At 40.2% G+C, this 25920-nt stretch overlaps 1 protein-coding gene across 2 annotated transcripts; it reads left to right on the top strand.

The window, feature by feature from the left end:
• The first annotated feature begins 1865 nt into the window (after nucleotides 1-1865).
• On the top strand, nucleotides 1866-25625 carry LOC119547178. 2 transcript variants are annotated; one of them, XM_037853912.1, is made up of 11 exons: nucleotides 1866-1994; nucleotides 2488-2762; nucleotides 10077-10268; nucleotides 11643-11709; nucleotides 11775-12090; nucleotides 12156-12285; nucleotides 13036-13173; nucleotides 15745-15936; nucleotides 16514-16631; nucleotides 23371-23492; nucleotides 25151-25625. In XM_037853912.1, the coding sequence occupies exons 3-11, from the start codon at nucleotides 10184-10186 to the stop codon at nucleotides 25237-25239; spliced, it is 1257 nt and encodes a 418-aa protein (XP_037709840.1). In that variant the 5' UTR covers nucleotides 1866-1994; nucleotides 2488-2762; nucleotides 10077-10183; the 3' UTR covers nucleotides 25240-25625. The 2 variants fall into 2 exon arrangements, with proteins under 2 accessions (XP_037709840.1, XP_037709839.1); XM_037853911.1 differs by having other exon boundaries at nucleotides 1977-2092.
• Nucleotides 25626-25920: the final 295 nt, after the last annotated feature.

The raw sequence follows: 25920 nt of genomic DNA, 5'->3' as shown, positions 1-25920 counted from the left end.
CTGCAATTCGGGGGAGGGAAGATGAAAGACTGGGTATTTCGAACCGAGGGGAATGGGATGATGGTGCTGTTGTGCCGTCGAAAAGTGCGTGGGACGTCTTACCTCGTAACCACTGAAGATGCTGGGAACAACGAGCCGGCGAACAACTTGAAGGGGATTCGGACGATGGAGGCTTATTTATAAATCACGCGCATAATGAAATTTCAGCAAGTGGTCGCCGCTGTCCGAAAAGCGGCAAAATATGCAGCGTTGATGTGGGATACCATCTCGATCTCTCGGGGTGTGTCCGCACCGCATGTCCATGATGTATGCACATCTGCATAATGCTCTCCGGCCAACTGTCCGCTGACATGACGGCGACATAATGACGAACAGGTCGCGGCAGTACGACACCAACTCACTCCCCCTTCGGGAACTTTGGATACTCGGTATACTTGGGATACTGTCGTGTTACGCATCAGTCTCGTGTCAACAGAAAGAAAGGGACGGGGACCTACGAATCGGGGACACTTGTACTGTGCATAAGTAGCCATTAATAGGTGCCATATGCATATCATTTTGGGGTCTAGTTTTTACGAGTAGTTCGTCTGTTTTTAAATGCCTGTGCAGAGCGTGCCGTTTATTTACGATCTTCATTTCAAAGAAGAAGAAGTCTGGCACCGGGTCTCCCTTCTGGTCTGAGGATCGACATGGCATGGTTAATGGAGGAGGTCGAAAACAAGGCTGGACGCATTATCGAAAAAGGGTTCACATGAAAACGATTTAATGGCCTTAAACAAACTACAATGTAAGCATGTTTCGGAATTGAATTTCAGTTTAATGGCTCAAACACCCCACAATTGGGGCAGCTCAAATTAATGAGTCAATAAAAAAATAATTTAATTATTATGTTAAGCGTTTCTATAAGACAATTACAAAGGTAGGTGCGATTATCCAAATTGGCTTTTGAGAATTTTTAGGCAAAATTTAAAAGAAAACTGAAAAACTTATCTAACCATGTTAAACAATGTTTAAAATATGTATTTATCAAAGTATTTTGATTTTTAGAAAATTTGACAATGATTTTTTAAGAGTAAATATGGAAACAAAAAGCGTCAACTATCAGATAACCGTTACTTTATTAAGAAATTTGTATCAGCTTGGCTAATTTTAGTGTTTACACTTATTTGATTGCAAAAAGCGTCATAACTATAAAATAAACAGCATTAGGCTTGTAAATTTGCTTAACTTTTAATTTCCTGCCATATTTATGAAGTGGGTAATAATTTCAAGATTTCGCCTTGGTAAGTTGATTCCAAATCCGAGGAAGTTATCATACGCAAAGTCCATTACCACTTTCCACTCACTTCCTCAAATATTTACCGGCACTCTGGCCACACTTTTTAAAGAGTAAATATCAAAACAAAAAGCCCCGGCTATCAGATAATTGTTACTATATTAAGCAATTTGTATCAGTTCGGCTAATTTAATTGTTTACACTTATTTGATTACAAATGGCGTCGTAACTATAAAATAAAACAGCATTAGACTAGTATATTTGTCTTAACTTTTAATTTCCTGCCATAGTTATGAAGTGGCTAATAATTTCCAGATTACGCCTTGGTTAGTTGATTCCAAATCCAAGGAAGTTATCATATCGCAAAGTCCATTACCACTTTCCAGTCACTTCCTCAATTATTTGCCGGCACTCTGGCCACACTGCCGATGTTTACGCAAATTTTGCACGTGGGCGTCGCGGCTTACTCACGCGTCAAATCAAAAGAAACGCAAACGAAGACAAAATGCGGCTGCTGCGGCGTCGCGTTTCTCCCAAGAGCAACAACACGTCAACAGCTGAGAACAAAAACAAACTGCAGAAAGGCAACAACAAGTTGTTGCTGCCACAGTCAACGCCGCTGCCGCTGCCTCAGTCGACGGCGACGCAGAACGACGATCACTCCCTTTGCATTTTCAAATTTTCAGTTTCAGTTCGCGTTGGAACGTTGAACAAGACGGTACGTGTTCGTGGTCCTTCGATAGGTGATCAGCGATTGGTGATCAGTAATCGGAATAAATCATTCCCAACGATAGATCGTTATTCTACTGTTTTGAAGTGTGTTTTTCGAATCAACCGATGGGATACAAGTCTTCTAACCATATACATATACCATATATAAAACACCGATCCTCAAGCACCGATCCTCCATTTCCACTTCAATTTCCAAGGTGTCCGAGATCGCGTCGCGTTCGCCTTCTCGCCGTTAATAGCATAAAAGTGTTTTAATTTTTATTGGCACGAACGGGGCGAGTCAGTTTTGGAGCAGTTGTCGTTGCTGGAGGATCGTCGTCGCGTGTTCGCCTCGATCCTCAATTCCCGATCCCATAAAAATCAGCTCCACGAAATCTTCGCGTGTGACGACCACGTCCCCATTCCACCTTTATACCTGTGGGGATTTTGAGAAGGGTTTAAATTATCTAATGCATCCGTTTCGTTATCGATTCTTTTAGTGTGAAGAGCCTGCGATTTGTTTGATCTTTCGGTCATCAGAAATACCTAATAAAAGTGTCTGTGCGGTCGTCCAGGAAGCGGCGGAAGTGTGGAAATACTCGTAAAAATAACTCAAGTCGTTTCCATTCTAAATTGCGCGTTGACAGCCACAAGTGGCGCAAACAAGCCAGCAACAAGGAGCTGTCAGTTCCGTCCCGCCGAGTAAAATTCACTTGGATCTGCAAGTCGGCAGTGGGGGCACTTCTTGAGCACGAGCAACGTCCTTGACCAAGAGGTGAGTGTGAAGGTTGGCCAGACCTCCAGACCCCCGGGCTGCTGGCGCTCAAGAGTGTGCTATAAATGTGCCTTTTGTGAGGCCAAAATCTGGGTTAGTCTGGTCATTTCCCCTAGGGAAGTTGAGTGCTCAAAGTGGCCATGGCATAACTTACACAAGTTAAGTTGTTCTCGAAGGAAAAGAGTGGAAAATCGCAAATCTAGAATCTATCTGGAATCACATATAGTTTGGGTATACCACCCACCAAATATACTACTTTTCGGACAATCAAACAGTTTGAAATTTACATGAGACTTTTTGAAAACTAAACCATTTGCATCCTTAAATGTTAGTTTCTTGTTTTAAGTTTTTACTGAGATGGCAGAATGATTTTTATAAAAAAGAATATATATACTCCGAAATGCATTCAAAAATGTTTAAAAAAGAAGAATAAATTGGGCTTAGTTGTGTGGTATTTAAGTTCGGTATTATATTTTTGCAAAATAAATTATAATATCATGATTTTAACCAAAAACTTCAAAAATATATTTTTCTACACCTATTGAGTTGAAACTCCTTTTCATCCATTTTTATTGGTTGATAATCACCAGCTTGTTGAGAGGCCAATTAATGAATACTTTTCAAAAGCGCCCCACCAGATTTCGATTCATTTCACCGACATTTTATATCTGATGATATATCATGCTAATTGTTGTTGTAATTCAAATACTATCGATACATATTAATTAGCCACACCCAAGTCAACCGCAATCTAGCAGCTAAATCGGCCTGTGGCATCCACAGAGAGCGAGCGACATTAATCTATGGGGGATCTTAAGATCTTATCTGCATTGGCGCCATAAATACCGCAGTCGAGTCATAATTTATTAATTACCAGACTTTCCACACATATTTAAACGAGCAGATTGAGGTTTATGCCTTTGAGAGAAGTATAATTATGTGATCCATATAAGGGAAGAGTAAGGAATATTTGCTGCCACCAAATAAGAATTGCTGTCCGAAACAGCAGCCCCGGATTGTTAATGATGTTGACCAAATGAAGCTGGCCACAATCCCCAACAACGGTTTATACACTTAATTTTATTTGTCTTGATTTCCCAATCACTTTGCTATTTCTGCTGGGTTCCGATCTGCTCTGCTACTTTATTCAAAGTGATTCAATTTAAAGACGCCCACATCAAAGATCCCCATAACAATTTATAACTGCCCGATCGAGAGACATTTTAGACTTGCGGTTATTTTATTATTTGAATATATTATTCAAGGCAGTGGCGTTGGGACCTAGAGGGGTATTCGTCTTTAAGAGGTAGTAAACACTTTTTGGGGGATCGCATTTGTAAGAGGTATGAGTGATGAGGCTTTGGTTACAATAGACTAGATACTTTCCCTGAAATATTGTGGTCAATTCAGATTGACCAGTTAAGTTATGTAATACGTTGTGACAAAAAATCTTTAATGGAGTTTTTGTATTTGTGTTGGCTCTGTCCAAACATTGATACCCCTTTATTAAAAACAGAAGACTCCCCAGACATGGTAATGCCATTTATAGAGCTCGAGTTTGACATTATTAAAACATAAATAATATTGCCATTGTTGGTATTGGAATTTCCGCCTGGCAGGTAGTTATGAGTTCATAAACAAATGCAAATGAAGTGGAAAATTGTTGCACCAGCAAATTAGCGCATCGTCAGTGGAAAGTCATTCAGACGCAGATATACGACCTTATGTGGCAAATCAGGCTAACAAATTTTAATGCTTTGTATTGACTTCAGCTGAAAAATTTGCAATTCAAATAAAGCTCAGCCACAAAAGAAGCTAAGGCTTTTTGTGTTGGTTGTTTGGATCAGAGGCTTCAAAACTAATCTAAGCCGAATGGAGACGCGACTTCGTTTTAATGGTTCATCAACATAAGTTAATGGGTTTTCGGTTTTGGCCTAATGACAGATTAAACACATTCTCAAACGTTTTGACAAGATCGCCAACATAAAATAAGACAAAATCTAATCTGGGCATGAAAAATATCATTTATAATCTGGAGACGAAAGACCTTTTATATTGGATTCACTTTAAATATATTTTTTGCGAAGATATGCAGATTTTTAAAGACGAATGATAGTGAGGTGTGTCTATCCAACAAACACCTGGCAAAAATCTTTTAATTATATAGCGGCAATATTCGTAGCATGTTGTTTGTAAGAGTCAATGGCAATAAAATACGATTTGGAATATATTCTAGCTGCTGGCTACATTTATCTAAATATGTTTGTTAATGACTTGTAATTTATTCATCATGTATGTTTGGCTTATCGCACACTCAGGGAAAAACACCGTGCTAAAAACAAGTACAATCAGTCTTGATTTAAGAAAAATTGCATGCTTAACATTTAAGAACGTTCGTGCTCAAAAAATTCTCATATTGAGCACATTTTGGAGTTTTTATGTCTGCCAACTCTAATAATTCCCAACTGTTTATTCTGAAAGTACTCAGTATATAAGGCGCATAAATTAGGTAGTGTTAATGCCCGTGAGCGGCAAGTCGTAAGTAAACTTAAAATATTAATATTATTTATATATATCTCGTTTATTTCGTTTCAGTTTCCAATACTTATTTCTCTTACTAGCATAAAATAAAAACTCATTTTAGTTTCATAATATATATATATTGATTTAAGAATTATTCGTCCTTAAATCATGCCTGCAAATTTCTTACTTTATTATTAAATCGTTCTTGTTTTTAGTCCAAATATGACTTGATTTAAGAATTATTCATACTTGATTGAAGACCGAAAGGTTCTTAAATCTAGTATTTTCGGTCTTGAAAATTCGTGCTCAAAAGTAGTATTTTGTTCTCGCGTTCTGTATTTTCCATGCTTGGCGAAGTTTTGACACCGAAAATACTAGGTTCAAGCACGAAATACTTGATTTTTTTTCTGAGTGCATGTATATCTAAAAATGAATATAAGCATAAGATTAAAATTTTCTGGCAGAGGATTAATAAAGCCAAGACCTTACTTTTCAAAATGTTATAACAATCTTTTTGTTTACACCTACAATTTAAATCATTTTGATATACTCTGTTGTTCCGATTGAGCAACTTGGCAGGTGGCAATTACCATACCAGAAATCTCCATCACCCGGTTTATAATTGACAGACCTTTCAATATTTTGAAATAGGACTCCATATAACACCTGAAAAAGCAGCATTTCAAGCTGTCAACTACTGCATATTTGTGGAAAATAAATAGTGAAAAACTGAATGGGAAAAAACCGACAAAAAGACCGGGCCGAAATTCAAATCGATACAAATACAGAAATCAATAAAATAAGGACGTCAAGTGCCGCCCGAGACTATTGAACTCGACTGTGACTCCAATCTTAATCTTGACACTTTGAAAACAACGATCGAAAAAATGGTTGCCCCGCGCCGGAAGTTATACAAAGTCTATTATGATGAAACCAATTTATAAGGCTCCACAAAATCAATTCAGTTCAGCGCATTTCGATAGATACTTTGTTGCGTCCAATTATAAAGTGCGGGGAAAAAATTAAACAAAGCCTGAAGAAAGTTAGCTGCAAATGAAAATCCGCCGAAGAATTTCCCTAAGTGGCTTAGCTGGGCCCGCTCTTTCTCTCGATTTTTCACTCTTTTCTCGTGATGCGTAGGCGCCGGCATAGATTTTTTCCATGTCAAGCCAGCCACTGACAGCAGGTTTGCCAGCCACTCGGAGCCGCAACTCGAACTGAAGTTTTTGGCTGAGGCTGAGCATTTAAGCGCGGCTGATTTGATTTCAGTGACACGACGCCCGCGGCGGCAGCGAAACTTGTCCTGCCCACACGCGACTGCGACTGCGCCGATCGGAGCTGCGCGGTTTGAGCCGCCGCGCATGCGCAGTAGCTTCGCGAGCGATTTTCTTTTCGTTTTAATTTTTGCGCCGTTTTAAACGCCCTGGGGGACGTGGACACCGCGGTTGCATGCTGGCGCAAGCGGGATAAAAGAGTCAAAATATTTGAATTTCTAATGCCATACGAGGGCCGACACAAGAGTGTATCATTAAGTCATCCAATAGTTCAAAGACAATTGAGTTGTTTGGCCTTGCTGATCAAAGCCCCGATTTAAAGAGGGTACTTTTGCAAAATAGTCTTCAGTTCTCGTATGAGTTGAAAAAGAAAGCAGTATGAAATCATATTCTAACACGTAATCTTATAAGCGAGACACACAAAATATTGCCAATAAGGTTTTTCTTAAGGTCTAACCCACTATTAGCCTTAATTAAATGTAAAGCATCAAAGTAAATAGCAATCTGAATAAATAAAATAGGTAGGAAATAAAAACAAATGTTTGCAATTGGCCTTCCTTTTTTCCTTTACCTGGCAACGTAACTAGTTTATTTTCTCTTCTATGAATGGTAATTTTTTCACTTCAATTATTATTTTGTTATTTTGTTATTAAAGGATATAAAAATGTTATTTTAGGTCCTTAGTTTGCATTGCAGACTTTGCAATGATATGAAATAGGATTTAAGATTTGTTCAAATATTTACTTTATCAAAGTGGCTATAAAATAAGCTGCATTCCTGGTTTGAACTCAGTTCCCCTTATCTTTTTTACCGTATAGTAAAAACCTTTACCTCTTGAACAACCCTCGCTGCCAACTGGCTACCCTGGGTTCTTTTTTCCCTTTCGCTGCCTCACTGGCCTGCCATTTAATCTGATGAAAATGACTTTTCCGATAAGCATCAAATTTCCTTTGATGATAGACCAGAAACGCCTTTGTCACTGCCTGTGACAGTGACGCTAAACTTGTTCAATCGGTCCAGATCAGTGGGACTCTAACCCGGCTAGTGGGTGAAGATCCCGATCTCGAACCCTACTCAGTTGCGGTTTTGGTTTGCGGCTTCCGTGTGCATTTGCCTTTGCTTAATTAAATGTCAATCAATGTACTCGTCGGTTTATGGAGACGGACTTTGTTTCTGATTTGTCCGCTTTATTAAGTCGATGTGGCGTCGTCTTCATGATGTGAATGTTGGGGACGATGCTGTTGTGGCTTTTGCCGCCGACTCTTTGGCGTCTCCATGGCGAGATTTTGTTTTTGGGGCCTCGAGTTGACGACTGCGTGGGTGCTGGACAATAATAAATGCTCGGCCTATGCATGATCTATACCAAACCGATGGTATTAAAAAGTATTTAATAAATTTCTGGCCTGGGGATTATGTGTTTTTAGGTGTACATTCGGAGGTGTTTCCACTTCTGGTTTCGGTTTTTCTTTATGTTCGAGGCGGATTACCAGGTTGACATTTGGTGGGAAATGTTCTGAGTTTCGATCGGTAGCCAGCGGGCAACTTAAATGGATATTAATAAACGTTTCAATGAACACTTGGCATAGATCTGGGGGCATTGCGTTTGGGTTAAGTTTTGAGAACCTTTCAGGGAATTTGAAATGGATGAATAGCTCGGACGACTTAAGTCTTTAGAACTTATGGGAATGATAGGATGAAATCGCCTTTAAAAACTTGGTAATATCTTTGGAATTTATTGTCTAATCTTCCGAAGATAAATTACATTTTCAATTGATAGAAGATTTATTTAAAGAATTAAGCAAGCATTTTTGATGATATATATTTGTTATTTATCATAGAATATCGTAAATTTCGAAACATTATTTTAACTTCCTTATGGCGCCAACTGTCTAGCTTTATCTCCATACTAAAGAACTCTCAGATCCCATCTGTCGAATGGAAAATAAAAACCCTAAAATACTTTCGAATGCTCTCAGCTCAAGTATATAGTCGCTGTGATCTGCCACCGTTTCCACCGGTTTTATTACTTGGAGAGACCCAAGCTCTGGTAATTGCGATTACACCCATAAACGGAAGAAATCCTACAGCCTACAGATCCACTTGTGACTCAGTGACATTGTAGCCAAGAGAACGAGAAGTGAACAACAGCAATAACAACTGCCACTATAAATCCATAACTGTCAGTCAACATTTTGGACCAGTATCGGAGAAGTTGTCGTCGTGTCTTGTATGGCCAGAACGCCATTTGGTTTTGGCCCGGCTCTGATTCTGCCTCTGACTCTGACTATGACTGTGAATCTCGATGTGGATGGCTGGGAGCATCGTCGACCGTTACCACATTCCTGGGACACCTTCGGGCCAAAGCCAACAACATCTCGGCCACATTTCTTGTGTTTATTTAAGCATGAAAGTTGTGTAATGTCTGGGAAGTTGAAAAATCAACCTGAAAGTCTCTATCAATTGGATTTGTGTGTTATGCAGTTTATAGCACTTCTTGACATTTGTGGCCGCTCAAGTGATGAGCCGAATGCCTAATTGCAACTTGGTATTTTTGGGGGATATTTTACAATTAATTTTACGACTGCCGCTGGTTAATACCAATCAGTCAGTACTTCTTTCTACAGATCTTTCTACATACAATTCAATTTCACTGATCGTTAAAGGCGGAATTTATGATCAGTAAAGAAGGTATAAATTCAGCTCGCTTAATGAATGGTGTTTTAAAAAGAAAGCAGATCAAAGCCGTTTAGAGTGTTGCCTAATATTTCTCGATTATACATATCTTCGCCAAGTTATTAAAATAATAAATTTTATTACGTTATGGCTATTTCGCCCCATCTGATCTCAGCCCTTCTAAGAAATAGTTTCATGATCCAAAATTCAGCATTAGGCTCCCATCAACTTTTCCTCAAAACTTCCGCTGGGGAAGCACCTGAAAACACACCAAGGCGAAAACAAATCGGAGAACACACATTAAATAAACATTTATTTAAGTTAAAAGAGGCATGCAAGAAAGAATGATTGCAAATATCCAACATAAATCTCAGGAAACTCAAAGAATCCACACTAGAAAATTACAACAAGAAATATAAAACTTAAGCTCCGAAATGCTTTATGATGATGACGCCCACAGATGGCTAAGGAGATAAAAGATATAAGGGGGCGAACTAAACAAATATATTTTGAGCTGATATATCTAGGTGATACCCGACCAAGTACTTCCGGCAAAGTGGGGAGTTCAAAATTAAAGGGGAACCTAAAGATTCTTCCTAAAAATCTCAAAAATGCTGCAAAATATTTACCAATTGCTCTGTTAGTGTCTCGGTTAATTCTTTTCTAGCTAAACATATTTAATTTGAATTTTATTTATTATTTTATGCGATTTTATTTTACGCCCCGCTACGCAATGCGTTTTTCTCAGCGTTTTATTTTTAAACGTAAATAAACAACCACTGACTGAGGACCGAGATCTGAATTTCTTCGCTTTATCGTTTCTTTCTTTATATTTATAATTCAGCGGACGGTGAGATTTTGGAGTGAGGAGCCGGTACCGTACCTCCTCCGCCCTTCATCCCCACACCCCAAACAAAAACAACACAGAAGACTACATCAACAGCGACCACGATGAATTGGACGCGCGTGCTGCTAATCGGGTTGACCGCCTTGGCGCTGACATTTGTGGAGGTTGCATCACTCTCACTCGATCCAGGTAAGTGCCAACGGTCCACCTTTCCCGCCCCGCAGTCTGCATTCCAACGAACTGTTTTACCAACTGTCCAAATGTACTGAGAAAAGATTTCATGGCAGACTCAATGAATCAAAGAATTCCAAGTTTTCTAAATAAAAAAGTGCAAGTGATATTTATAGATAGAATTGTACAATTTTCCAACTTATAATATAATTTCAGGACTCTATAAAATTTGTAATTACAACTTTTATTTAAAAATAAATTGTAATGAATGTACGTTAAAAAAAAACATCTTTAAAATATTAAAATCTTGAGCGATCTGCTATTCCATTTTTATATTTTATTACATTTTAATTGCATTAAACTAGCATTTTTGATAGATCCAAATTTATACAAACGACTTTGATTAGCATTAAAACAATATATTCATATGAATCAAGATATAGCCAAATGATTTCTTACATGTGCAGTGTATGTACATATTTTACGGTTTTTATGGTTAGCTAAGCGACTGCACCGTTGTCAATGTTTACCGAGAAACGCCCGAAAGCCATATATTTGGTGAACAACTTGGCGATTTATGTAAATCTCGAACTCAAATCCCAATGCAAACGTCGCCAAATGACAGCCGGGTCACTGGTTGTTGAGTTGGTGACCTCCCTAATCCGTAGATGGTGATATTGCAGCCCGATCACGAGCCGCAGGCCATCTCGCGACTGCATATCGCGACTTTTATGCCCAGGAACCCCGGTCCAAGTCCATGTCCATTTCCATATCCAAATCCATGTCCACGTCGTGAAGGTCACCTGGCATGAGCCTGTCAAAAGTCGGTCGCTGCCAGCATGACAAATAACCGCACAAATGCGTGAAATTCTATATAGAGTCGTCTTGATGGATTCTTTTGCCCCACGGATTGTGCAAATACGGCGTCTCGTGTTTTTATTTGGGTTAACACCGCCTGAAGTATTAAAGGCAATCTCTCTGGGTGACCAAAATAAATAGTTCCATGTTCCCTGTCTGAAGTGTCGTAATCCGTGGCAGGCGAAATAGCCGTTTGCCAATGTTTGTGGGCAAATAGAGCCAGTGGCCAAGACTCGGTTTGCTTGAAGAGATTAACAAACATGACCCAAAGATGATTTGGGTTCCCAAAGCCGTATTATCTCTGTTTATATTTAGCTGTTTATTTGGTAATCAATATGTGTGGCAACGGTGGAACGGAAGTTGTTCTTAACAGTTTCGAAACTGATCATCGAAATCTAAACGAGATAAGGCAGGAACCTCTACAATGTTTATAGTTCCATTAAAATAAAGTGAGAAAGTAACAATTTTATGAGTTTTAATGAGTTTTTATCTGAATTATTTTTGATGTTTTCTTTTCTTCTTTTTCGTTTGAAGTTGCCTCTGCTGAACTGGAGCAGTTTATAAGGAAGGGAGATGTGGTCATATCAACGCGACACATACGGTTAGTTATTAATAACGATTGCAGAAAATGATGTCTGACTTTCCCATCAAATCAATATCGATTAGACCTCGTCGAAAGCTGCACATATCCATAGAAGCTCTCTTCATGATCGACTTTCCCATGTTGAAGCACAAGATGTCCTTCTTCCTGGACCGCAAGCAACAGCGGGTAACCCTGGATATCAGTGCGAATGGAGCCACCGAGTCGAGGAACTTCGAGATACCCAACATCAATGAGACGAGCACCATCCGATCACTGGCGCTGCAATTCTCCAAGAATCGCATAACGCTCTATGTGGACTGCAAGGCGAGCACGCATCACGACATCGAAATGAACCTGGCCAAGTTGTACACCCAGATGGATGATCCGGTGATCAAGCTGGTGAGTGGAGGCAGCTCAGTCAACTCAAGTGGGACTGAATGTGAGTGAACCATTTCCATTGACAGTTCCGTGAGCGCAAGTATCCCCTGCACTTCGACGGGGACATGGAGCACTCCCTGCAGAGGGCCAACTGCCAGAAGGGAATGCATCGGCGTGGCAATCGTCGCATGCTGCGCAACAAGATCACCGAGCGAGGTGAGTTATCCCCGACAATCTTTGGCTCCCTACGACCCACCCAATTCTGCATGCATTGGAAAAAATATTATTCAAATTGGCTGGTTTTAGATTTGTCTTTCGAATGGAATCGAATTGTTTTGTTTAACATGCTTTTTTTTTGGTTTTGGAGGTTTATAATTCCAACCTTTCAGAAAAACTAAAAAATGTTGCTGAAGGTATATATCGACTAACCTCTAATAGTATTTCTATGATCTGAATCATAAGCTGTTAAACATTTATTTGATTTTGTTTTGTTACCATTACCGTAAAAGGTACCCAACAAATTGACGATCATCCTATCATGTTCTTTCATTCGAAACTAGCAAAGATTGGCTTTAGTAGTATAAATAAAAGAATAATTTGATTTCTTTGGAGCTGTTTGTGGTCACATTAGCCAAAACTTAATTCTTAGCACAAATCAACACTAGAAAAAGAATATTTGTTAAACATGTATTTTTTATTGGTTTTAACTTTCTATTGATTCTTAAAGTGGTATACAGAGTTTTATATATATGGATAAAATGTGTGTTCTTACTCTTACTGAATCTATTATTTTAATTGTTGCATCGATTGCTTTGAATATTATTGGATCATTTAATATTTATCATTGACTGAATCTATTAGGTCGTTTTATTTTGATTGTTACATGAATTGTTTTGACTAATATTGTATCATTTCATATTTACCATTAATGTTTCTATATTTTTCCCCGTGTCTCAATCTTTGCAGAGAAGAACAAGAAGCGAGATGTGCGCGGCTGGTATGAGCCCACCATCGCCAGGGAAGGAGTCGCGGACCACAGGCACCAGGAGGTTCCAACGGACGTGGAGCGCGGCGACATTCCCGTTCTGAATGGCGATTGCGAAGGTAGGTTGCCCGGCACTCACCTGAACCACCCAGCACCTTCGCATTCGGTTATCAACTGTCAGTCGGTAGTCAGTCGAGGCAGTCAACGGATCTGGGCCCAAAGGCGTGGTCCCCTTCCAAAACGAGGGCTTCCTACGACTCCGAGGGTTGGGCTGCTGCTAGCTTAGATGCTCGTTTTGATGAAATTATTTGGCTTTTGTCAGTTGGCGTTTATGTCACTCGAGGAACATAATTCAATTAAGCAAATGTTGCGGAGCAACCTGAAATGGGGTATGTGTGTGGGTTGGGGAACCGATTCGGGGGATTGTTGCATCGAGTGGGGGTTCGAGATTTCAATGGCATGTGCAAGTGAATGAACGAGGCCTTGAAAATCGGTAGTGACATTCTCAAATTGCAATCATATCAAAAAAAACCAGACTTTTAGAAAATAACAATAATAGTATGACACACATTACAAAGTCTTAAAACTCGCCAATACTTAAGGTTTTAAAAATCTATAAATCGCAAACTGAAGATAATTAAATTTGGTCACTGACAGAATTGATTGTTTTGAAAAAGAAGAGAATTTGGATCTGTCAAAATAAAAGAGCTGACATTGATTGTTAACCCAAAAGGGTACTTTATAAGGCAACCAATATGTGGGTTGCAAAATCGATACGCAAATAGTTTAGCTCTAGAAATACAAACAACATAAAACGGAAGTATTAAGTGATCTCGTATGTGTAAGGTTCAACAACTTAGCATCTTTAAAGGCTAATACCCTTGTAAACCCTTCTCCATTACCAATTCGCTTGTCCTTGAGCATAACGCCGTAAACTATCTTCGCTTAACTCGCTAATGCCTTATAAATCTGGCAAGCAATTAATAACGACCCATGCACTATCTATATCTAAGTCTGTGTAATATGGCCATAAGTACCCTCATCGATGTCACTGCCTTGGCCAATAAGTCGCCGCTAAGTGATCACAAAGAAAAGGGTAATATCGGCAGAGGATGGGGTCTACGAGGCGCCCACAGAGCGAAAACACTAATGAACGCCGAGATATGACAAAGCCATGCATAAGCTGTGCACTCGGTTCATATGCGATATAGTAAATTCCCTGGTGTCGAGCCGGCATAATTATTATTTATCTGGCTCAGAGCAAAGACACCAAATTGGTAGCCAGCTACGATCTGTACCCACACAATCTACACTTAGACATGCAGACTCGATTGTACACTTAAAAAACAAATGCCATTTTTGGTGAGGTTAAGTAATGTTAGGAATATCAATTAGCGATCAATATATAAAATTTGTTTGGGACTTTTTATAGTTGTCAATCAAATTGATCTTCCGTGGCTAGCTTTGTGAAGTCATCAGATATTCAAATTTATTTGATAGGCCCAAATTAGAATGAATATTTTTTTAAGAGTAGGTTTGTTTCCGTTTTCTTTTAATAATGCAATATATGAGCGCCTTAGTTTTCTAAGTGCACTCGACATGAGTACGGGGCGGCATATAAATCGCAAAGGCAAAGGCAACGACAACGGCAAATCGTAATGAATGAATTACGTGGCCACGCCGCCGCCGAACCAGATAGAAGCGAAGGTTGCCAAATGTAACCAAAACGAGATCGAGATTGCTGGGGCGAGGACCCGAGATCGAGATGGAGGAGCGAGCGGGACGAGAGGCCCCCGATCCGAGTTGGAACGGATGCGTTTGGGCGTTAAGGCGGCGGCGTATTCAATGTTGACAAAACTCAAAACTCACCCAGAGCCACTCACACAGGCCACATAAACCGACAAAGTCAGACAGATGTGCCCGTAGTACCGACCACTATGTTGAACTAGTTTAGTTGTTGCCATGTGTCTTACACGATGTTGTACAACCTAAGAGGCCTAGAGATGACAGATCTATAAGCGATATAATGCAATTTGTATGACCTTACCGGGATAACCATTTAAAATTTGATATCTCTATAGTATCTGATAGTTTAGTTGATGACTCTGTTAGAAGAGCTATGCAGTTCCAATGTAGGCAGTCATATATTGGTCATGTTAACTTCCGGTCACAAATTCACGACACCTTAAGTCATATGCCAAAATAATTTATTAAAAATAAATTAAACTTAATGAATTCAACAGAAACCTACACACAGAATATGCATAAATTTAGTATGTACCTGAATTATTCCTTACCTTCAATTAATCAGCACACTGACTCATCTCTATAGGGACCCTTTATAGAGAGTGTAGAGAAAGGGATTGGGTGCCCGGCTTTGTTGTCCCATTGCATTAAGCTGCACTAAAACGCCGAACGCATTAGCAGCTGTTCGAAATCCTGGATCCATTGGAGCGACAAAGCGGATTAGGTTGCAATCAGAGGGTCCCCACTCCGAACTCCATTGAAATGAGTGCGATTTTTGCATCGGTTAGACCTTAATCTTGTCAGACGCTTGAACGCTTCCCACACACATTCGCCGACTTTAGTTCAGGGTGTGGAGGGTGTTGGTGAATTATTGTTGCTTTATTTAAAGTCCCCACCGAACCCGACTTATCTCAACCGTGCTCCACACTCATTGTTCCAAACAGACGCCCTCGCACGCTCGCTGAGCGATTTACTGGCTTTGGTGAAGCTGCTCCGCGAAGACGTCGCCCACCAGCGCCAGGAGATTGCCTACCTGCGGATGCTCTTGGAGAACTGTGCCGGCTGCAAGAACCCCCTCAGCGATAACCAACTACGCATCGAGCCCGACTGCCGATCCGCCAATCCCTGCTATCCTGGTAAGTGCGATTACCCAAAATTATAAGGGAAATGGTGTTAAGATAATATTAGAAAATATGTTTGCAGAATAGTTATCTTACATGGTTACATGGCATGTTTTATTTTGCATGTCCATAACATTTAGAATTTGTAATGAGCCAATTACAAATAATATATTAGCTATGTATCTACGTGGTGGAATTTCATATATAGCATGATATTATTTCTAGATCTTTAAAGCCTATTAATGACAGTTTTGGAGAATTTTCGAAAGCTGTAAAGAAATAATTTCTAGTTGTAATTTCCTATATACGCCTTCAACTGATATTGTAAACCCAAAAATACTTGAAGTAATAATTTTAATATATTATGACTCTTGCTTATGAAAATGTAAAAGTTGAGAAATATTGAATGCTTTCTTTAAAATTAGTACATGTTCTTAATTTATTTAACCCTTAATTTTTATCAGTATTCTTGCTTATGGGTTTAGGACTTTTTATTAACTTTAAATTGATTTATTCCGAATTAGTCGAAAATTACGCAAGGTTAAACATTTGCAAAACTAATCTACATTCTTATTTTCTGTATATTTTGCAGGAGTGGAGTGCCTAGACTCAGCGGCCGGTCCCAGATGTGGCCATTGTCCCCTTGGCTTCATTGGCGATGGCAAGACCTGTAAACCGGGCGTTACCTGCGCCCACCACATGTGCTATCCGTAAGTCCATACCGTCCTGCATCCTTGTCAGCTAAATATTCCAGTGCGTGTGCTCTTCGTGCGCCTGTGCGAACCAAATTAACGCGGCTTGTGGAGTTTTTAATGGCGTCAGGGGCGTGGCCATCGCATCCATGTTAATTGTATTTGTCATGCCGCGGCTCCGAGGGCTTGAAAAGCACCGCCATCCGAAAGGCTTATCCCTGCCCTGACTGTGCAATTATTTGCATTTGGCCTTAATGGCAATTTGATGTTGTTTATGGTTTGATGATCTAGTCAAACAGCAACCCAGCGCCTCCTTGACAAGCTCCTCCGACCCCTTCCTCGGGCATATTTACATATATATCTGTGATTGATAAGCACGTGATGGCCATTGAGAAGAAGACACATTTAGGCCTTTATTTACTCTGTGAATTCTACGAATAAATGGGAGCCAGGAGACCATGGACATAAGCTGGTTACCCAGAACAGAGTAAGTGGATTGGGCTTAATGGTTCTGAGTCATGTGAGGAGGGACTGTGGAACCTGTATTCTCACCTCTTCCCATCTGATAAGCTTTGTAGATCGTAGATATGTCAATTCGAATGCGGAGACTTCCTAATCCCCTCTTACACTGCGAGATTTTCCATTTCTTACGCATTATCAGGTCTGCATAAATAATCAAATGGTCTTTGAAGAGGGGACTTATCTATCGAATGATCTCTTTGATCTGTTTAAGATTATTAATGAGGTCAGACAGCGCGATTGGAAATAGAAATTTGGTCATCTGAATATATAGATTTATAATTCAGTCGCCTGCTGACATAATCATATAACCAAGACCAGGGAAATCTTTCACTTCGTATACCACCCACACTCCATATGAAGTTGTCAGTTTCCAACCGGAAGAGTTTGTCACAATCGAAAATCAATATAGAGGTAAATATTGTTCTGGCGCTGGTTATCAAGTCGCTGCCAAATTTGTGTCAAACCCAACTAATTATGCAAAAGACCCACATCACTGCTGGTGATCCTAATAAAAACATTATTTCGGGCAGTTCGAATGCCTGCATCATAAATATGTTAAACAAAACTATAACAAGTTATGCGTTGTAACGGAGCTGGAACTGAAGAGGAATATTTTGTAGATATTGTCGGACAAAATGCAACAAAACCTTTGGCAGTACAGAACCCCGAAAGCTGTGAGGTCTGGACCACAAATGGCACTTGAAGCAGCCGCATAAATTAGTTAAATGTGAGCTGGAATAAAGAACCCGCACACAGTTGAGTTTGGTTTCTGAGATTCTGAGGACCGACTGACTTCATTGTGTCAAGACACTCAAAGTGATTTCTGTTATTCTTTCCCTGACCAAGAACCCTAAGAAATGCGAGAAGTGAGCGCCTAACCTCTCCTGGCCACGCGCATAGGCTCCCATTGGGCCATAAATTTGAGTAAATTATTGGAAAGAAGAACGGGCTTCGGGGGACCCACTAAGAACTGTGTGTTGTAGGTGTCTACGGATCGCCTCGGTTTGTTTACTTTAGTTTGCCTGGGTTGCGGGCAAGGTGCGCCCCTGGCTGACCGTATTTTAATTTGCATAAAATTGCCTTAAATGTTGTCACGACGCCGACTCGTTACTGTCATCTTTCATTATCGATGAAATGTGGTCAATGTGTGTGGTAGGCCCAAAACCGAAAGACCCAAAACCCAATGATTTTAATTTAGAACCCACCAAATGTCATCTCAACTTGGTCATCGCTTTGTTTATTTTCACTTTGATTCCGACTCTCATTCTTTCGGGGTCTTTGGAAGACTATCGGATTCTATTAAAAGGCCGTAAAACTTGCGCTAATGACATGCACACCTGTTGATCCTTTGTTGTGGCAGCTATCGTGTGTGTTTTATGGCGGCCTTATATAGGTCCCAATATCCCTGTCACTGTGGCGTCCCGTTGATGGTCTCTTTTGAATCGGGTTATATAATGGGTTTCATAATGGAGGGTTTGGTTCTTAAGAGTCATAGTAGCGCTCTAAATTGATTGAAAATCTTTTCCAGGAACTAAAAAGGGGAATTGTAGCTTGATCTAATGTTAGAGTCTTATGACACTTCCTTAGATGTTGGTTAACTTTATCGATTTAAGTCTTAAGACCTTATAGGATAGCTTTATGTAAGTTCTTAAAATGCTGCTGTAGATTCATTTCTTATTTTTGGTTATCATGACTTTTTAACATTTTTGCCATCAGTAATTCCGAACTTAAGCATGGTCATATGATACACCATAAATACATAAGGGTTTTGCTCTCTTTGCTGTATCTTTCGTGTGGATATTTCCAAGATTTTGTATGCCCATTTCGATTTCGCCCAGCACTTTCCATTTCCCAAGGTACAATCCCAGTTAGTGCTGACCACCTGAAAAGCCAATCATAACTTAGCCCCAGGCCGATGACAGTCGGGCGCCTTTGCCCAGAAAGTTTTCACCGCGCACACTTCTGTTGTTCAATGTAAATTATGCATTTGACGAAACAATCAGCAATGCAATCAAGCTTCAGGTCCACGAACCTTGGGAGATAATATTACCATCTAGAGATCGGAGATACCGATTTGGAGTGTGATTCCTAGGCAGATTCGATGGCAGCTGCAACATGTGTACGAGCATGTTAGACAATTCCCGCGACAGAATTCCATTTTGATTGAGGCAACTTTCCCACAGATTCTCAGTTTTCCTCTACACATCTAAGTTTTCCAATCCCCTCTCTTTCTGTTGGGCCCAACAAGCAACAAAACGTTTAAAGCCACAGGTAAAAGCAGGAAAAGCCAAGAGTGGAAGCAGCGGCTAGCTGGTTCACAGCTCGAAACATCAAAGTTCGGTGGAACGCATATCTCAGTGTGAATCAAGTTCGCCTACGCATCGGAAAAAAATGGATCCATTGATTCCAAGTCGTCGTCGTCGTTTTTGTTTTTGTTGTTACTCCACCTGGGTTGCCGTGGCTGTTGACTCTGCGGCTCAGGCAGCGTTTGACTGCTTGAATTCAAATTAATAGTCGACTGGCAGCGGTTCCCACCCGGCCTTCGTTTATACCGAGTGAAATTGCAATCATGATGATCAGTTCATTGGACGATTAGTACTTGAAAACATTAATTAAAGCCCACCACAGATCATTATTTGGGTACTCAACATAAATGGATGATATTTCATGATACTCATATCAATACAGCTAGTATGAAAGATGATCAAGACAAAATTGAACAAAACTTTTATTCCTTACAAGTAACCCTTTGAAAAATGATAAATCAAGATTATAGTAAGGTAATAGTTAATCAACAGCAATGAAATTAAAATTTAGCTAAGATATAAAATATAAAAGTAGAAGTCGATGAATTTTTGTTGTTTAGTGTCCCTTACCCTTTTATCACTCAGATAATAATCATAAAAAGGTTTATGGAAAGTAGTTTGGTTTTTATTTAAATGAGGAACCTCGTATACACGTCTAAAAATAAATAGGCTTCGTAACATCTTTAATTAATAATAATTAGAGCTGTATTTAAGTCGAAATGTATCCCTTTCATTTTGGATACCTCGACATTAACTGCCTTTTATGGTATTTACTAGTGTTTACTTTTACTATAAACTTTAAATAACTTTTATTTTAAGTCTACTGTTAAGTTAATACCCTAATAGGGTTTTTATGTACATCCCACGTAAGGAGTTTGCAATATCGTATCGCCGCATAAACATTTTACGACGCCGGTCGTCTTGGCAATGCGCAGGCGCAGCAATGAAAACAAAAACAAGCCCGGGCCAAGTCGAGATCAGGCCCGAGCCAAAGAGCTGAAAAGCTGGAGCTGGAGCCGGAGTCCCAGATGGAGATGGAGTTGGAGTTGGAGCCCCAGTCAACCTCGCAGATAAGTGGCCTGTGGCAAAATAAACGCCGCTTTATGGCAGTTGGCTGCAGTTTGTCCAAAGCGTGCGCCACATTCGAGGATTGGGGATTGGAGGCTGGGATGGTATGGGATGGTATTGAAGATTGAGGATGCTTGGATGCTTGGATTCTCCCCCAGAAAGGGAGCCCTCCTTCGAGTGGCAGCCAAGTGTTTGTTGGCTCTTTTGTTGTTAGAGAGCATTTGCATGCGCTACCATTAGAAGCCATTTGGGTGAGGTTAATAGCTGAGCGGTAAAGTAAACCCTAAGAATAGGCTTTGCGTTCGAACCGAGTGGCTAATAGACCATTAAACGGGCCAAGGGGATATCTAAAATATGTGATTGTTGGTGGGCCCTGACAAACCCTAAGTATAATAATATTGAATACTTCGGACTTGTACCACAGTAATCCGTGTTGATCCAAAGTTTTGTAAGCCCCATCCCCATCTCCATCCCCAGCCCATTGCTAAAAGCCTTTGCATGCTTCAGAGCCATGTTCACACATTACTCAGACCCCGCTCCTTCTCAGGGACCTGCCCTCTATTCCTTCTATGGCTCCTTGGGACGGTGTTTGAACTGGACTCGAACTCGTTGGGTATCGGGGTCCAAGCCAGCAAATTGGAATTATGAATTATGAATGCGTGGTTAATAAAAAGAACGTTCAGAAAGAACGGCAGTCAAGACAAGGCAAGTGGCTTTGGGTTTGGGTTTGGGTTTAGGATTGGGTATTGGGTCTTGGTCCGTCATGCCAACCAAGAGGCGGCTGAAACTGAAATGCTAATGCGTTCCTCGTTGCGCTTGACTGGATATTTTCCCAGCACTCAAACGATGCCGCTTAGCCGGGGACCCAGACAATATGGTCGAATGAACTGAAACAAAGCAGAAAAGCGCAAAGTGGCGGTCAAAAGAGGGGGGCTGGCCCAAAAGATTGGGGCGGAGGAGGAGGCATCTGGGAACGCAGCCGGAAAGCGAAAACCCCTACGCAGCATCCAACTTGGATGGGGACCTAACTCACTTGACTCGGACCGCTTGCCACTTAAGTACTTAACACTTTTTGCTAATTGCGCCTAGCCAGTCAGAGGCAAGCCCCGAAATGCTTCCACCCAAGAACCCAAGAACCAAATTGACGCACTCTGCCGGGGATCGGGACAAGTGTGTTGTTGCCCACCATGGATATGCCAAACTCGAGGGCCCCAAGCTGATGGATCTCATCAACTGACAGCGCTAAGAAATAACAAACGCAATACTTCAAGTTTTCAAGACTCCATTTTTTTAGCCAACCAAATGTTGCTATAATACTCTGTTTAAAATGGGAATGGTTAATATAATATGGTCTTTGGAAGTTAAAGATAATATTTGTTATGAGATTACCCAAGTTATAAAACCTTATATAAGACATTTTCAACACCCATTTATAATTACCAAAATTTGAAATTAAGGATTAAGATCTAAATTAATTGAAAATGTTAAACTTTAGTAAATTATAGAATGTTATTTACAACTTTTAAATAGTTTTTTTGTCTCATAATTTTTTTATTTGTTATTTCGAATATCAAAATAAGTATTTATGTGAAGAGCTGCCTAAATAGCCACTATATAAAATAAGAAGTTACACATATTATATTATTGAATAGCTTTGTTATGTAGGATTTAGATTTAATTTAATCCAAATATGGAATTGTAGTCATTTGGAAAATATCATATGGAACTTTTAATATGCATAATTTGGAAATATGATTTAGTTAGCCTTTTAAAAGGGTTTTGTCTTATTTAAGGGTATTAGGACTAGGTTAGTCAGTGGAAGCCCTTCTTTGTTTGCCTCATCATTATTATTATTTGCTCCTCGGGCCAAATGGAAGTTGGGAAGCTAGGGCCAAGTCTCTACTCTGCTAGGTCTATAAAAACAAACTCGAAGACTGAGACTTCCGGCAGGCGAAAACGCACTGTGTGCTTAGCTCAGCCATAAAATATTTGAAACTATGGCTTCTGGGTCAGTTGGGCACGGTAGTTCTTGCTGATGGGTGATTTTCCTAGGAAATTGGACTGCCATGAGTTATGTCCTGACAAAGTGGGATGCAAAGCGGACTGTAGTTGCAGAGGAAAATGGATGAAGATGAAGATGGAACATTGGAACTTTGGCCGGTGGGCCAATACGGCGTGTAACTGTAACCCCGAACCGAGGCGAACTAATGACCATGTCATGATATGTAAATATTTTGCAGAGCCATAAGCAAGCCCACACTCTGGAGCATAAATAAGGAAAACGGTCGGAGAAATTTACATGCATACAATGCACTTGGATGTTTTTTGTGATTTGGCCGGGGGCCATCCGCATCGCAGCCTACACACACTCCGAATGCCCCGTTCCTTTATTTATTTGTGTTTCGCTGGCTTTTAATAAGATTTTCTTGTAATTGTAATTTGTTTTCTTTTCGGGATCCGTTGTCTTCCTGCGGGGAAAACGCCATCCAAAAATCCACATGTCTTGTCGCTTGTCGAAGTGCGCTTTGTCGGTGCTTTTGTGACCCTCGGATCCTCCAAAATCCCTCTGCGGGGCAACCTTTTCTTTTTTTTTATTTCCCCATACTTTTCTCTTTTCCCAGCTCAGTGGCTTTTGTGTGTAGCCGTTTCTACTAAACATCATTAATAAATATGTATGCCTTTGTATGCTCGACTGTGTCCAACATTAACAGTCTTTTGTTGCTGTTTGTTCCTGGCTGTCGGTATTAATAATAATAAACAATATGCCCAGAACGGATAGCACACACACAACCCATCCCAACCCATTCCATTCCATACTCCTGCTCGATCGCATTAACAACAATCTGTGTCTCCCTTTGCAGAGGCGTTCAGTGTCACGATACCGTGAATGGGGCCCAGTGTGACTCCTGTCCAGCCGGCTATGAAGGTGATGGACGCACATGTTCGCTACGTAATCCTTGCCTGGACACACCGTGCCCCTCAGGTAAGTGGAAGTGGTATGGGTCTTAACCCTCTGTTTGCCCCTCCTAAATGGAGTTTTGTCTTTTTGGGGATTTTGTTGATTTTATGGCTAATTTGCGTTTGTCGTGCCATCAGCTCAGTTGCGAGTGGGTTGATTGGTAAACATGGGATCACAGAAGACATATGGTAGTTCTCGACAAAAGGGGAACTGGGAAACGCTTGAGTTGTTAAACTGTTTAATTTTATTACAAGTTTCGGGACTAGTTAGCAAGAACATAACAAATTAAACATTTTTGGGGCCCATCAATTTCAATGTAAGATCATTTTTATAAGAATGATTTGGCCTTAGAACCTTGTAAAGGTGAATGTAATCCCGCCGTTTTGATTTAAATATGTTTTTTTACAAATTAATTTGAGTATATGAACTTAACCGGTCTAACAGAAATTCATATGCCTGAACCACTGGGGTGTAGAGAACTCAATTCACACGATTATTTGATTTATTAATGCCCTCTTCGACTTAATTCGGGCTCTGAGGACTCGCCGACCCTTCTGATTGAATAAAAAACCCTCGAAAATTATATAGTACCTGGGGTAATTACGGGCTTCCCGCGAATGTGTGAAACCAGAGGGCTAATCAGAGCTCAGTTTTACTTGGATCCAAATGGCAGGGTCATCATTTTGGGCGTGCTGGAATGTTGGGACCCCTTATAAGACATGTTGTCTAATTGAAAGGCGGCTAAAGTTAAAAACAAGGAAGAACGCTATAGTCGAGTACCTCGACTATCAGATACCCGTTACTCAGCTAAAGGGACCAAAGGAAAATGGAGATATGCAAGCAGCAAATGCGCCACCTACCGGCGGTAGACAGATTTAAGCGTTGTGGGCGTTAGAGTGGGCGTGGCAAAGTTTTTTTTAAATCAATCGATAGGTATTGACGAGACCAATACATTTCAGTTTAAATTTTTTATCTACCATGAAAATTGTGGGCGCCACAGACTTGGGCGGTTTGTGGGCGTTGGAGTGGGCGTGGCATATTCGCATAATAAACTTGCGCTGCGCTCAAGCCTACGGAATCTAAATCTGAAATCTCGTTTCTCTATCTTTGATATTTTCCGAGATATCCGCGTTCATATTTACGATTTTTTGAAGTTTGTGGGCGGTTTGTGGGCGTTAAAGTGGGCGTGGCAAACTTTTTTTAGGTCAGTCGGTAGGTATTGATGAGAACAATACATTTCAGTTAAAATTTTTGTTCTAGCATCAAAACTGTAGGAGCCACAGTTTTGGGCGGTTTGTGGGCGTTAGAGTGGGCGTGGCACTCTTTTGAAACAAACTTGCGCTGCGCAGGAATCTCAGGAATCTGCATGCCTAATCCCAGTATTGTAGCTCTTATAGTTTCCAAGATCTCAGCGTTCATACGGACAGACGGACAGACGGACAGACGGACAGACGGACATGGCTAGATCGACTCGGCTAGTGATCCTGATCAAGAATATATATACTTTATGGGGTCGGAAACGCTTCCTTCTGCCTGTTACATACTTTCCGACGAATCTAGTATACCCTTTTACTCTACGAGTAACGGGTATAAAAAGGTGATCTTAATTAGCAAAAAATTTAAATGGGACACAGCACCAACTACTCAGCAACTTACTAATAAACAATTCTCATTTGTACTAGGCAACATTCTAGTGCCCTCGCATAATGTGCAACACTATCAGAGGCAGAGCCAGTACACGGCCCGCAAATACTCGGTCGTAACGAACTAATTCGCAGCGGAAGGGACTATCGCAACGTTTTGGCTAAGCTATGATAACACACCTAAATTACATAAATACAGAACGTAGAAAGTGCACATATTGAATTACTATCTATATAAAATAGTCATAAGTTGTAAGCTCTACGATTGGCAAACAGCGGAATTCATAGTATTAGCAATCAATTTTGAAAAGCAGAACGCAGCTCCAACGAAGCAAAAATATGAGATAATATTTTTGAAAAACTTATGCTAGACTAGAGTATATTGTATGTCCCAATTAAATGTCCAGAAAGTGGAGTCTATAAACGTGTAACAAAATTTGCTTTCCCCCGCCTGAAATCTCCCACTTATTGTAATAAACTATGAATAATATTAATAAAAAAATGTATGCTGTAATATTTTGGTATTTAATAAATAAACTCTATCATTGGCCATATAATTTTTTATTTACCTATCGAAATCATCACCCAAAACCACCCATATGCCTTTATACCGCATCATGTTTATACACTATCATTTTCTGGTCATGGTTCCAAAAATCAACGGTGAGTTATCGAATTAATTTTATGCCACATCTCAAAATAGATCATATTGCAAAATTAGGCAAAACTGGTGTAAAAGATCACTATGTTAAGATGAAGTTGTACTACTTTCTTGGGTATCAGAAATATAGTTATGAAAGCCTAATTTG

This window comes from Drosophila subpulchrella, chromosome 2L (assembly GCF_014743375.2).
Source record: "Drosophila subpulchrella strain 33 F10 #4 breed RU33 chromosome 2L, RU_Dsub_v1.1 Primary Assembly, whole genome shotgun sequence".
NCBI classification, from domain to species: Eukaryota; Metazoa; Arthropoda; class Insecta; order Diptera; family Drosophilidae; genus Drosophila; species Drosophila subpulchrella.
Note: the sequence above shows the minus strand (reverse complement) of the source record. Positions and strands in the feature narration are given on the sequence as shown.

What these genes read in the sequence shown, in the direction of transcription:
- LOC119547178 (XM_037853912.1), top strand. Translation starts at nt 10,184, where the DNA reads ATGAATTGGACGCGCGTGCTGCTAATCGGGTTGACCGCCTTGGCGCTG. An exon ending in ATATCAACGCGACACATACG is followed by an intron (nt 11,710 to 11,774) that starts GTTAGTTATTAA and finishes AATATCGATTAG; the next exon opens with ACCTCGTCGAAAGCTGCACA. An exon ending in ATGATCCGGTGATCAAGCTG is followed by an intron (nt 12,091 to 12,155) that starts GTGAGTGGAGGC and finishes TTCCATTGACAG; the next exon opens with TTCCGTGAGCGCAAGTATCC.